This window comes from Cherax quadricarinatus, chromosome 84, assembly GCF_038502225.1.
Source record: "Cherax quadricarinatus isolate ZL_2023a chromosome 84, ASM3850222v1, whole genome shotgun sequence".
NCBI classification, from domain to species: domain Eukaryota; kingdom Metazoa; phylum Arthropoda; class Malacostraca; order Decapoda; family Parastacidae; genus Cherax; species Cherax quadricarinatus.
Genome location: NC_091375.1, coordinates 15,978,713 through 15,993,249, shown reverse-complemented (window position 1 = coordinate 15,993,249; position 14,537 = coordinate 15,978,713). Strand labels below are relative to the sequence as shown.

General features: G+C 39.2%; 1 protein-coding gene across 16 annotated transcripts in view; it reads left to right on the top strand.

Moving 5' to 3' along the window:
- Window positions 1-14,537, top strand: part of tweek (transmembrane protein KIAA1109 homolog tweek) — a 120,554-nt gene that overhangs the window by 39,326 nt on the left and 66,691 nt on the right. For all 16 annotated transcript variants that reach the window (XM_070103214.1, XM_070103213.1, XM_070103217.1 and 13 more), the window contains exons 26-39: window positions 535-792; window positions 1,287-1,409; window positions 1,945-2,178; window positions 3,122-3,325; window positions 3,660-3,854; window positions 4,487-4,620; window positions 6,402-6,705; window positions 7,680-7,792; window positions 8,839-9,019; window positions 9,820-9,981; window positions 10,387-10,490; window positions 12,331-12,461; window positions 13,237-13,405; window positions 13,719-14,034. In XM_070103214.1, coding sequence (XP_069959315.1) covers window positions 535-792; window positions 1,287-1,409; window positions 1,945-2,178; window positions 3,122-3,325; window positions 3,660-3,854; window positions 4,487-4,620; window positions 6,402-6,705; window positions 7,680-7,792; window positions 8,839-9,019; window positions 9,820-9,981; window positions 10,387-10,490; window positions 12,331-12,461; window positions 13,237-13,405; window positions 13,719-14,034 — 2,628 coding nt within the window. The remainder of the gene's footprint in view (window positions 1-534; window positions 793-1,286; window positions 1,410-1,944; window positions 2,179-3,121; window positions 3,326-3,659; window positions 3,855-4,486; window positions 4,621-6,401; window positions 6,706-7,679; window positions 7,793-8,838; window positions 9,020-9,819; window positions 9,982-10,386; window positions 10,491-12,330; window positions 12,462-13,236; window positions 13,406-13,718; window positions 14,035-14,537) is intronic.

Here is a 14,537-nt window from a genome sequence, read left to right as displayed (position 1 = left end):
TGCAAACAAACCATACCCCGGCCGGGATTGGACCTGCGGTCAGAGTGGCTAACGCAACGGGCTGGAGTTTTGAGACTTTCTGACCGCGGGTTCAATCCCAGCCGGGGTATGGTTTGGTTTTTATTGTGATGTTATAGTCTGGAGTAAAACATGACACTAGAAGTTTGTTCTGCACCTGTGTGTTTTCCTCATGCTCCATCATATTCTAAAAATAGTCAGGGTAGTCAAGATGTTGGTACAAGTTGCAAATAAATTTAAACTAATAAAAAATAATATAATATTTAACTTTGATATTTTAGATTGGTGGTTCATTGCTATCTGAGTCTTGATGTCCTTCAAATTCTCATATCACAATTTTTCTCATAATCTAGATTGATGTCTTTATGTTCACTTATGATCCATAACTTGATCTTCAAGTGTACACGTATGTTATTTCATATGTCAAAGCAGTGAGATATGTATAGAATCTTGCCCAAATGCTTTCACGAGGAGCATTTCTTGACATAATCAGTACACTTAGCCGTGTTTTTCCAGCTTCGATGCCTCAACTGGGATGCCCCAATGCCAAGCTTCCAGTCCAGTACCAGCCAACCCTCTGAATGCTATACTCCTGTCTTTGAGAAGATTAGTGAAGGATTCACTGCTATACGAATGGTGGAAGGCGGAAGGCATGGCCCATCACGGTCGCCTCCCCCAGTATCTGGTCGCACCCCATCTCACCCTTATACCTGGGACACTCCCATATTCACTTGGGGAGACATACAAGAGGATCAGAGTCATGAAGACCTGCAGGTATGTCAGGGGACAGTATATGTCAGTGCAGGTATGTCAGGGTGCAGTATATGTCAATGCAGGTATGCAGAGTGCCCCGATGGGCAAGTTTCCTTACACCTGGTGCCCCTGTCTACCTAGCAGTAAATAAATACAGTGGTACCTTGAGTTATGAACTTAATTCGTTCCAGAAGGCTGTTCGAGTGCCAATACCGAACGAATTTGTTCCCATAAGGAATAATGTAAATTAGATTAGTCCGTTTCAGACCCCTAAAAATACATTTACAAAAGTACTTACAGAAATACACTTTCATAGTTGTTCGAGTTGGGAGCTGTTCGAAACTCGAGGTACCACTGTACTTGGGAATTAGTTGACTCTTGTGGGTGACATATAGAAGGTGGTATTATTATACCTTCGTTTTGGCTGGGCTTTAAAATGAACCAAGGTTGAGTGACAGCTCTTGGTCCTTAAACTGAGTTGAACAAAAAAAAAAAGATCATGCTTGATGTTGCAGGATGTTGTGGGTGGGATGTGTGAGCCCAACACCACCCGCACCACAGTCGTCATCAAACTCAAGAAGGATGTGGACATTATGTTATCACCTATGGCACTGGAATCAGCACAGCTCTTCCTTGAGGTATGCTGATGAGCACAACTTTATTTATTTATTTTTTTTAAACAATGGCAGTCTCCCACTGAGGTAGTGTGACCCCCCAAAAAAAAGAGAAAATAATTTCACTGTCATATAGTCACAGTCTTGGCAGAAGCATGTTGATATCACAGTTCAGGATTGCAACATCCCCATCCTCCTTTAGAGTGCAGAAAACTCAGTATATGAGTCACTAAAGAATGTGTGATTGTAACATTCCTATCATTGTTTAAGAGACACTGATAGGACAGATATGGATTGACTTTGAATTAAGATGACCAAAGACAAGGGGATAAAGATGAACAGGACCAGAAACTTAAACTTAACTGCTGCAAATACAGTCTGTGAGGTGACCCAGATAATTTGTGTTTTTGCTGGTGATAATTGTTTCTTGTGATGCTAAATACACTGTAGATATATTGTGAAACTATTTTTCCTCTGTAATAACTTCTTTTCCATCTTTTCTGGGCAGTGCCTCCACTTCCCTTGAAAGTAAGACACTGGATGATTTTTTTTTTTCAAGGCATTGACTCCAGTCTTAGAAAGTCTTCATCCATTGTCTATCATCAACCACGCCCACATGAGGTCTCTGTCTGCTGTTGCTGGCCAGAATACTCTGAAGAAGAAGCGTTACATGTATTGGTCACGCCTACGGGATAAGAAAGTGGCTGGTACACCAGAACAGTCAGCAGTGCTCAGCACAACGTATCAGGAGAGTTGCTTCCAGCAGATGCAGGGCCAAGTCACAGTACCCAGGGTGAGTGTTATAACCATCCTTACTCATAAAGCTAAGAAACTGACTCCTATAAAGCCAATTAGTTTGGCTTCTAAACATCGTAATAGTATGGAAATCTCACAGACACTCAGTTTAAGTGTCAAGCTGTGAGATGTGGAATAGTAAAAGTGAATCGTGTGTGTGTTGGGTGTAGTAAGAATGGGTCATGATGTGTACTCACCTAGTTGTGGTTGCAGGGGTCGAGTCACAGCTCCTGGCCCCGCCTCTTCACTGGCTGCTACTCGGTCACTCTTCCTGTCCTGCTCCACGAGCTTTATTATGTGATGAAGTAAGACTGGGTCATGATGTGTGATGAAGTAAGAGTGGGTCATGATGTGTGGTGAAGTAAGAGTGGGTCATGATGTGTGGTGAAGTAAGACTGGGTCATGATGTGTGGTGAAGTAAGAATGGGTCATGATGTGTGGTGAAGTAAGAATGGGTCATGATGTGTGGTGAAGTAAGAGTGGGTCATGATGTGTGGTGAAGTAAGACTGGGTCATGATGTGTGATGAAGTAAGAGTGGGTCATGATGTGTGGTGAAGTAAGACTGGGTCATGATGTGTGGTGAAGTAAGAATGGGTCATGATGTGTGGTGAAGTAAGAATGGGTCATGATGTGTGGTGAAGTAAGAATGAGTCATGTATGTAGTGAAGTAAGAATGGGTCATGATGTGTGGTGAAGTAAGAATGGGTTATAGTTTACAGCTTGAATCATTGTTTGAGTTATTTCTTGGTTATATGTCTTAAGAACTTTCTTGGTTAGATGTGTTTAGCACCAAGAAAGAGCTCAAAACAATGAATTAAAGTTCAATACTTTCAGATTTAGAAAACGTGTAAGAAAACACCAGTTTGTGTGCAGAGTTGTATTCTTGCCTGGTATGTCATTGTCGTCTTAAAACTTTCATACTTTATAATCATTCTTGCAGATAAATGTAACCTTACTCCAAGCATCAGTAGTAGAAGAAGTTATTTCCTTTTCTGCTCTTGATAATATCCGAGACCTTACATGTGTGTCCCTCATCTCTGTGAGTTTGGACAGTGTCACTCTTCAATTTTACTCTGGCCATCAGTCAAAGAAGTCTGTGCAGATGTACATGAGGAACCCGCATGATCCTGTCATGCAGAAGAAGGTCAGTCCTCCTCTTTTTTCTAAAGTTAGTATTGTTGCAATATCTAAGTTAGTAGGGGCGTCTTAATATAGATTACCTAATCCCGACACCTTCAGGTTTGTCATTTGGAAAAGACTTTGGCATATTCAACCCTTAAACTGTGGCCTGTAGTGAATCTTTTCATCTTATCCTTTAGCCTTCTTATGGGCAAATTTTTTAATATGATTAAAAATGTGAAATAATGAGAGACCTGCACATTCATATCATTACTTGCTAAGTTGTATATACTATGCTAACTGTGTAGAGTATAATGGCATTAAATTGTCATTGCTAATAATTTATTGTTCCTCTGAAGAGCAAGTCCAAAGCCCGACAGACTGTGGACTTGTTGGCTGAGCCAGTGTATATTGAAACCTCAGAGCGACAGCAAGAGGAAAACATGGTCTCTGTTGATGTAAATAAAGTGCATGTGCAGCTACGACGCCTTAAGAATGAGAGTGCACTTCTCAAGGATGCAAGTGTTACAGCTATACCCAACCACAGGTCTAAGGTAAGTCATAATTATGCCAATTTTAGAGTCATACACAACTATGATAGGTGCTTGTTAAGCTGAGGTTAAGAAATGATTCTGGGGACCAGATGGTGACCAGACATCTACATATAAAAGACTCAACTAGAACACATCATCTTCACTTGGTTTTTCTCACTCAGGCCTCTTCAAGGAGTACCTTGGTATTAGGTACTCCTTGAAGAGGCCTTAGTGGTGATAGGTTCCTGATCCAAGGAATTAGCACTACCCTCCCATTGAATACAACTAGTTTATCCCTCACCCCTCTCACCTCCTCACCTCTCTCACCCCTCTCATCCCCCTCATCCCTCTCACCCCTCTCCTCCCCCTCATCCCTCACCCCCTTACCCCTCTCATTCCCAATAATCCTCTTGAAGGTCCATCTGTTTGCTGTTGGAGTAATCTAATATTCATGTTTCATGCTCACTTTGCTGCTTTCCGGATTAATTAAAATTAAAAAAATTCCTCAAATTTCTAGGGGCAATTGGCCATATAAGAAAATGTATAGCATAATTTGAAATACACTGAGGTACATATGTAATACATTATGTTGCAGTAAAGAAAAATACATTTGTATATTTTGAAATACATTATAAACACTTTAATTTTGCCAGGTGTTGTTCAGTTTTCGAAGATGTGCTCGGGGAGACGACAGTGAGAATGGTGGTGCCAGTGGAACTCCAGTCATGGAGGATGATCGCATGGGTTTCATCATGTTTGAAGCTGGCCTTGAAAATGTTGCACTGAGGTCAGTGATTCATGTGTGTAGCTATTAATGTGAAGAACAGTTTTGTGGGTAGAGAAGTGATAGCTAGTTTGTTGCCCTTTATCATGTTTACTGATAGATTACAGTAGCATCCCCATACACCACATACAATAACTTCTGTAATCCTACTTATCTCCACATTTTTTTTTTTTTTTCAACAAGTCGGCCGTCTCCCACCGAGGCAGGGTGACCCAAAAAAGAAAGAAAATCCCCAAAAAGAAAATGCTTTCATCATCATTCAACACTTTCACCACACTCACACACTATCACTGTCTTTGCAGATGTGCTCAGAATACAACAGTTTAGAAGCATACACAGTTACCTACTTTAATTCTTATGCTGATCAACTTTGTTAGTTACTCCAGTCACACTGAAAATCTAAACTTGGTTTGAAACTATGCCTAGAGGGAACCTACACTTCTCAAATTGGAGATATACTGTACACCTCCACTTGCTTCATACATTGTGTAATTAGTTTCCTTAGCCACTGGAAACCTGGAATATTACAAATAGGTCAAGTATTATCATTACTAATTGATTTAACTGGAGGGTGAAGAGGGAAGATGCATAATAAACTTCACTAAGGTACCATGCTAACTAGGACATACACAGAGTTATGAGAGGGAGGATGATCCTTAAGTTAATATAGAATGGTAAGTCAAGTCAAATGGTAAGTCATGCTCTGCTATGGTAAATTTGTTCTATCTTCTCCTGATGGCTCCACCTTCAATGCAGACTAATTTTTAAACTGATACCAATTTTCTATATCAGCTGTGACATTTGCATACCAACCCCACACTGTCCCATCAAGGGTTAGCCTCTTTTAAATGGTGTCACCATCTCTTTTAGTGATGGTTATAGTGCTTGTCCTTATAGATGATAACAGGGGTGATAATTTTTTTTATTTTTTATTAACACAGCCATCTCACACCAAGGCAGGGTGGCCCAAAAAAGAAAAACTTCATCATCATTCACTCCATCACTGTTTTGCCAGAAGCATGCTTACACTACAGTTATAAAACTGCAACATTAACACCCCTCCTTCAGAGTGCAGACACTATACTTCCCATCTCCAGGGCTCAAGTCTAGCCTGCCGGTTTCCCTGAGTTCCTTCATAAATGTTACCTTGTTCACACTCCAACAGAATGTCAAGTCCTAAAAACCATTCGTCTCCATTTGCTCCTATCTAACACACTCACGCATGCTTGCTGGAAGTCCAAGCCCCTCATACACAAAACATCCTTCATCCCACCTTTCCTAGGCTGACCTCTACCCTCCCTTACCTCCACTACAGATTTATACACTCTCGAAGTCATTGTATTTTGTTCCACTCTCTCTACATGTCCGAACCACCTCAACAACCCCTCCGCGGCCCTCTGGATAATAGTTTTGGTAATTTCGCACCTCTTCCTAATTTCCAAACTACAGATTCTCTGCATTATATTCACACCACACATTGCCCTCAGACATGACATCTCCACTGCCTCCAGCCTTCTCCTTCTTGCAACTTTCACCACCCATGCTTTGCACTCATATAAGATTGCTGGTATAACTATATTCTCATACATTTCCCTCTTTGCTTCCATGGACAAAGTTCATTGTCTCCACAGATATATTTAGGGTCAAATATTTTCCTTCTTTAACCTCACTTAGAGTTTATTTCTATATACCCACTTTAGCATTTTGAGATCTGGAACCAATTCCTGACATTATTAAGTTGTACCTATACAGTCAAGCACCAGTTTATTTACTATACTCAACAGAGCTGTGAAACGGAAAGGTTTTGGTCAGCAAACAGAGGGAGGTGGTAGACACGATGGTAGTGCCCCATGTGGAAACAATGGTCCTGCAGCATCTGCAGGCAGTGGGGCTGCTCCAAGCAGTAGTTCAGCTCCTGGTACATCCACTACTGAACCCCAAAGAACAGGTCCTGATTCCCGCCGTGAACTGTCTGACCGTCTTTGTTCTGCGTCCTTGTCTCAAGTTTCTAACATATCAAGTCATTCAGGAGTGGATCACTCTCTTTCATCAGGCAATGACAGCCTTAAAGACCTACCAGTAGTTCAGGTATGTTAAACATTAGTAGCACCAGTGCTAAACAACTATGCACTGAAAACTACAAAGGAAATTCCCAACTTACAAATACCCCTAGTTACAAATATTCTCACTTACAAACAAGGTACACAAAAAAGGCATAATATTTAAAATAAATGTTTAAATGCCAATCAGCATTTACCAACTTGTGAAATATATGACAGTTCTTTTGTAATACAGTATTGTTTTCTATGAGAAATCAGGTTCTGAGATACAAACAACTCGTTAGTAAGTTGAAACACTTAACATGGCAACTCATTTATTGTTGTTGGGATCCCCCTTTATTTAGCCTCTAAGAACAAAGAAGCTTTTCTGTTAGTTAAGTAATTATGAGAGATGTCTAGCGAGAAAAGTAAAAAGAATTACCAACTAATATCATACCTAAACTCCTTGCACCAAATATAATAATGTTGAAGAGGCTACACTGCTGAACTAGAAATTTATCACACTGAGGTTTGCCACCAACTATCAGTGTGTTAACAAAATGTTAGCACAGCTAGCATGTCAACAGACAGCTATGATAGCTATCTTTGAATAAATTTAAAGCTTCTTGGGCTGTTGATAAGTGAATGGGCTTTGTTTATGGATTGATCTGTGGAACATACACTATGTACGTGATTTTCACAAAATGTTACACTTAATTTTCAGAGTCAGGATAGGGGTCAAGAGAGTGCTAAAACCATTGAAATATGACTAGACTACAGATGTATGTTGTTGTAAAGTGTTGAGATATAAAGCAGTGAACAATGGGTATAATATGGCATTTATCAGAATATTGCATTGTTAAATATGAACAAATATTGCATTGTTAAATATGAACAAATATTGCATTGTTAAATATGAACAAATGATCTCCCTTCGTGTAGTTACTTTTTCATATTGTTAACTTTATGTTTAATGCAAACTCTGTGATATTTTCTGTGGATGTAAATTGAACATTGTTACAGATGAAGGGTGACAAGAGAGATATAACTTCCTTTGTGGTGGAGCTGAGAACTGTCTGGTTTAACTTTGCTGCTCCTCCACATACTCCTATTACCAAGAAAATTGATTATACCAGGTATAGTATGTTAAGACTTGTAAAAGTTCAGTTTATAAAATGAAGTAGGTATGCACACACACACAAAAAAAAGAAAAATTCAAAGATGCTGAGTTATTGCAAAGAACAATAAAGCAGATCATCGATTATCCACTGATCGCTTATTTGACATTAATCTTTATCCTGCAGTTTTTTCATACAGAGCATCTGAACGTATAGTGTGGAAAATAAGTATGCATACAGTAGGAGGACAACAACCCATGTGTTAAAAAAAAAATTACTATGTCATTGAAGGCAGTTAGGTCACTTTTTGAGACAACAGTAGCAGTGCCATCAGCAGAGAATATTGATTTGAGTTGATGGCAGTATTTGGTAGGTCACTGATATACAGCCATTTACAGTAATAGAGGACTTAGAATGTTGCCTTGGGAGACATTAATGTTAATTGGTTCAGTAGGTGATGCTGTGTCATTTTGGTTGTGTGTTGCTGCAAGAATATGACTGTTTCCAAGTGTTGGGTACTATAAAAATCTCAAATGGCTTTCACATACTTTTTATTTAATAGATATTGAAAATTGAGTATCATTAGGTCAGAGGTTTAATACCTGCACTGTGGTCAATATGGATGGCTGGGCTTCGGGAGTAGAAAAACTCTTGGAACTCATTAAAAGGTATACTCACTCATTTCAGGAATGTAAGATTACAATAATAAAATAATTCTCTGGCAGATTTGGAGGTGTCAGGAGTGTAACCCTATTTTTCCTGTATGTTTTTTACTTCACTAATTTTTAGGAATGTAACCTACGTGTGGAAACATAAACACATCTGCAGTTTAATGTGATCCTTTATTGACAATGTTTTGCCCACACAGTGGGCTTTTTCAAGTCACAAACAGATCTACCTGGGGTGGAAAAAGCCCACTGTGTGGGCGAAGCGTTGTCAATAAAGGATCACATTAAACTGCATATGTGTTTATGTTTCCAGTGTGTCGGTATTTTATACCATTTATTTTCATCGTAACCTACATGTTATGTATTTTCCTAAATGTTGTTATTTGCATACCCCAGACTGGACTGGAATCTGCTCAGTACAGCATCTCCCTCCATCAATGCCTGGATGAACCCTAGTGATCGGCTGACTGTGGCTGTCATCCAGTTTCTCCATGCTTCAGAGAGCCGCAGGCTGGGGGTCATGGCATCCTTGATGGCTGAAGCATTGGATGTGCAGTCTCTCCATGTTCCTGTTAAGGTATTTAACCCTTTCACTGTCCAGACTCCTGAAAATAATATTGCTCCCAGTGTCCACCTTTTTTTTTTTTTTTCTGAAATGGTAGATAATCTTTTTCTGACGATAATGACACCAAAAGTATTAAATTTGATGGAAAAACTTATGAAATTTCACAGGCGCACAGTTAGCAGTCTAGTCACAATTTAAGCATTGGCGGGTTTGCTCACTCTTAGTCTTGTTAAGTCAATTCCATTGCTCCATTCAGCCAATTTCTTACTTATAAAGTTATTCAGAAAATGACATTTTAAAATAAGAGTGCACAATAAAACCTATAGACATTCCTGGCACTAAAACATTTCCTTTTTCATTAGTCATGTCCTCAGACCTCTCCAATATTATACTTGCCTTCCATTTTGAATTCATAATCACACAAAACTAGAAGATTTATTCTATTTCCCAGATAATATAATATAACTCAGAGTTGAGCCACAGGAAGCAGTATAATCGTGGTGAGGAAGTGGTGGAGGCAGGCTTCATACATAGTTTTAAGAGTAGGTATGATAGGGCCCATGAGGCTACGAGGAAGTGAATCTAGAGAATGGCAAGTTAAGAGGTGGGGCCAGGAGCTGAGAATTGACTTCTGCAACCATAAACATGCACATGGGAGTGTGGTATGAACTAGACACAAACTGGGACACAACAACCATTGCTCTTCGTTAACAATCATATAAACAAACATACACATAACTGGTATGAATTAGACACTTGATCTACTCATTCATTGATAATAAAAATCTTTAATACCTAGATTAACATTTCAGAACAAGTATGAGAAGTTGATGCCTTTGAGCCAGACTCTTCAGGAGGATCCATCCTGCCAGCTGTGCACTGTGCTGCGTCGCTATGTCCTGCAGTCTTCACCACGTACCATTGAGGGCAACCTCCTCCCACCACATCTTCCCAAACTTGCTACACTCAGACAGGTTTCTCACACAATTTAGTCTTCATGATGATTTGTGATGCATGGAGGAAGGCATCTTCACTGATTTAGAAATTTTAATTTTCTTCACTAAATTTCTATACTGGGGAGACTCGGGGGTGGCTTTCTGGTTGGAAAGGGAGGCTAGGAGACCTGCATTATCATTATTTCTATTTTTATTAGGGGGCTTTGGGGGCTGAGAGAACTTTTGGGAGAGCTGAAGTTCCCCGAAGCTTTGCCTTGGTGCTGCCCCTGAGTCTTCCTCTATGTTTAGTTGTATTGCCAGTAAAATTCATCATTATATTTATCATTACATCCATATCTATATTGCTGGTTATTGCTTAATATAATGATTGAAGACAAACATGATTTTGTTATTCCAGCACTTAATATGTGTTAACTGTGTTAGGGAGTAGTTGTGCTGAGTCGACAATGGAAGAATGCTCTCTACATGCCCCTGCTGATGGAACAAACATTCAGGAACAAGCAGACACGACCCACCTACACATATAGGTATTTATATAAGTTGTCTTTAAAACACTTCATGGGGAGGTGGAACAGAATTCTTCCTCCGTAAGTCATGCATGTCGTAAGAGGTGACTAAAATGCCAGGAGCAAGGGGCTAGTAACCCCTTCTCCTGTATACATTACTAAAGTTAAAAAAAGAAACTTTTGTTTTTCTTTTTGGGTCACCCTGCCTCGGTGGGATACAGCCGGTTTGTTGAAAGAAGAAAGAAGAACAGGAATAGAAGTAGTTGTTATTAACACCAGTTACAGCACTGCTGTTAGTCTTGCCCCATGGAGGGAAGTAATAACTAAAGGTGCACAATCCACTCTTGTTTTTTCTGGTTCATTTTCACCCATTATTAGCCAAATGATGTTAGTATTGAAAATGAGACGCTTGTGCAACATACGGGAACCCTTATTGTGGAATTGTTTTGCCAGTCAGTGACTTCTTCAGTCTGATACAGAGAAGAATGGTGGAAGATGAGGAGGAGGTTGAGGTAATAAGTCCCTTAGCCTGGAGTTAATGTGTTCATTCCATCAGTCTAACAGAAAAGTACAGCTTGTGTGAGTAGAGGTGGCTTATATATTGTAGACAGGTGAGTTGAAGCAGCAGGAGTTGGAGTTACTGGTGGAAAAATCCACTAGTATAGGCAAATCATGTCCATAGGTTAGGCAAGCCGTTACTGTCATCAGCAGTCACCAGGAGACATGGTTGAGGTTTATCTTTTTTAATTTACAGCTCTCTCCTATCAAGGCTAGGTGACCCAAAGAAAAAAAGACGGTAACCATTATTCAGGAGAAGAAAAGACATTAATCATTATTGCTGTTTTCAGAAATGTGCTAACATCATAGTCAGATTGCCCTCTTAACTGTATCATCCCCATCTTTACTTCAGAGTGCCTGCATTGTCATTCTGCCTTCAGGACTCAAGTTATAGTTATAAGTTGGAATTTATTGATCTAGTAAATGTGATAAACCAATGTTTATTTATGTTGACTATAATGCTAGCAGAAGCAAAACTAGAATCCAGCACCTTAAATTAGCTTAACCCGTAAACGGTCCAAGCAGATCTACGTTCACATGTGTAGTGCTACAAAAGTAGATTACGTTTTTTTTCATATTTTCAAATATAACAAAAAAAAAAGTAGATCAAAGTTTTTTTTACACATTTTCAAATGTAAAAAACAAAAAGATCTACTGTTTTTACATACTTTCAAATGTTGAAAAAACGTATATATACGTTTGGACCATTTACGGGTTAAACACAGAACACACAAACTGTGTTGTATCACATGAAGTGGGAAAGCTTGGTTAGATAAGTAATGTTTAGAAGGTATGACTGTGGAATAATGCTGTGTAAAATGAGAGGTTCCTACTACTGAAAAATCAATGCAGAGTTGGTATTCATTGATGGTTGTACAGAAACTAAAGCTTTTTTTTTTTTTATATATAAATTGGCCATATCCCACCAAGGCAGGGTGATCTAGAAAAAACAGAAAGAAAAACGATAGTTTGTCTTTTTAAATTTAGTAATTTATGTGGGAGAAGGGGTTACCTGACCCTTGCTCCCAGCATTTTAGTTGCCTTACAACATGCATGGCTTACAGAGGAAGAATTCTGTTCCATTTTCCCTTGGAGAAGAAACTAAGTATTGTTTCTAAATATATTGTCTGCATCCTATGGGGTGCAATCTCATGTTTTTTTAACACAATGGGTGGCTCCCACCGAGGCGGGGTGACCCATAAAAGAAACACTTTCACCATCATTCACACTCTTACACTATCTCAATAGTTCACTGATACCAGATTTTATTTATGGAGATTATCATTACACATTCCCTTGACAGAGCAAATGCCGCTCCTGAGGGTCGCACAACTCCAAGATTTGATCCCAGCCTGATGGCCGGAGAAGTGACAGATGAAAAAACTACACTGCTGGAGGCTGAAGGAGGTTCCCTCAACTCTCAGCCAGGTCATGGTAGGTCTCTCAATTTTCATTTACCTTTTAATATTTGTTTGTCTGTTATCCACACTTTCTTGTTCTGTGAGTAAAGCTGTTTGCATAAGTGCTGATCAGATAGCTACTACTGTGACAGTAGTAATGTTGTCATCTTTTGGTTATATACAGCATAGTACCAGTAAGCTTTTCATGAGCTTGAGATCAGTATTGGCTATATCAGAACAGGAAATTTCTTAAATAATTATTGACCTAATGGTGGTTCATTAATTATGTTAGTAATTTTGGGATAACAGAAATGAAAATAATGATGTTTACCTGTACAGTGGACCCCCGCTTTACGATCAGCTCCCAATGCGACCAATTATGTAAGTGTATTTATGTAAGTGCGTTTGTACGTGTATGTTTGGGGGTCTGAAATGGACTAATCTAATTCACAATATTCCTTATGGGAACAAATTCGTTCAGTAATGGCTCCTGAACATACTTTTGGAATGAAATAATATCGTAAGCCAGGGGTCCACTGTATTTGTTTTTTGAGAGTGAAGCATTTTTGATGACTAGAACTTGCACAACTAGAATATGATTCTTGGATATATGCTACTGGCCTTTACTTCTGGCTTCTGGATGTTCTTATGATGCCTTGTGAGTAAGACCAAGGAAATATTATGACTGGACCTCTAGATATTCTTTCCATTCTTTGTATCTCATGATTTCTCTGTTCATTTTCAGGTTCTTTTGCCATGAAAATACATGTGTCTTCTATAATTAGGTTTATCTTTATGTTATTGTTAAGAATCAGATGGCAGTGTTACAAATGGTGGTGAGGATGTGACTGATGGTGTGATGAGTTCAGAGTCAACACAGCTTCCTCCTCGTCGCTCCCTCCCATCTTATCCCCCAAGGTCATCCAGGGCTTCTGTTATCCTGCCAAGCTTCAATACCAATTTTGAATCACCAGCAAGGTATATTGTGACAAATAATTGGAAATTATATTTAATAAGTATTTTTAGTTCAATAAGTTTTAAGCAGTTCATTAAAAATTAAGTAATGTAACTATTTGTTTGAATTTAAACGCATAACGGAAATGCTGCACAGTATTATGCTTCAGCTCATTGAAAAAGTTGCTTAAAGGCTATTTCCTAAAATGCCTAACAAGAGTTTTTAATTAGACCTTTGGTAAAAATCTAGTATATAAATGAAAGATATTTTTTTCACTATTTTAACACATTTCATTAAAAAACTTTCTATTTTGTGTATATATTATATGTATTGCAGGTTTCAGTTTCCAAAATTTGGTGCAAATATTGGTGGCCACTTAGCATTTTTGCGTGGAGGTCAACCATCTGGTGGCGGAGCAGCTGGTGGTGTAGCAGCCCGGGATAATCATAGTGGTGGTAGCAAAAGTTCTGGCTCAGACAATGTATCATCCTCTAGCTTAGAAGGTGGACGGGGGTCTGGCCTGGCAACTCCTGGACGACCTCCTACTGTTACCTGTGAAAAAGACCATGAAAATTTATACAATTGGATGGTACGTCAACAGGAGTATGCACGCACCACAGATGCTAACAGGCCTACGGTAACTTTTCCACAGGTAAAGAATGTGTGCCATCGTATTGTCCAAAGTAGTGCCTTGGTGACTTGAACTTTGTCTGAGTCATGAGGTAGCGTATGCTGGTATAATATCAGACGCCTTCTTTCGGTCTAAAGAAATGCAAGCCACCATTCCTTTCTCATGTTGTACATCTGTTGCATTGTCATAGAACTCCACTTCTCTCCAAGTATTCTGCTGCTTAACTGATAATTTTCTCCTTTATCTTTCATGGCATGTATATCAGAGAAGTTGGTCTGTAGTTCATTGCTTTCTGTCTTCTTTCTTAAATATGTGGGCTACATATTCTGTCTTCCTGATCTCTGGCCACTGGCCCATATCCATTGACTTAATGAAGACCATAACTAGTGGTTCAAACAGTGCTTCTGCTTCCTCTTGCAGAATCCATAGTGATACCTTGTCAGGTCCTGTTGCCTTTGATGTACCCAGTTCCTTCAAGAGTTTCTTTACCTCTTTCCTTGTTGTATGAATGGCATCCAGTACCA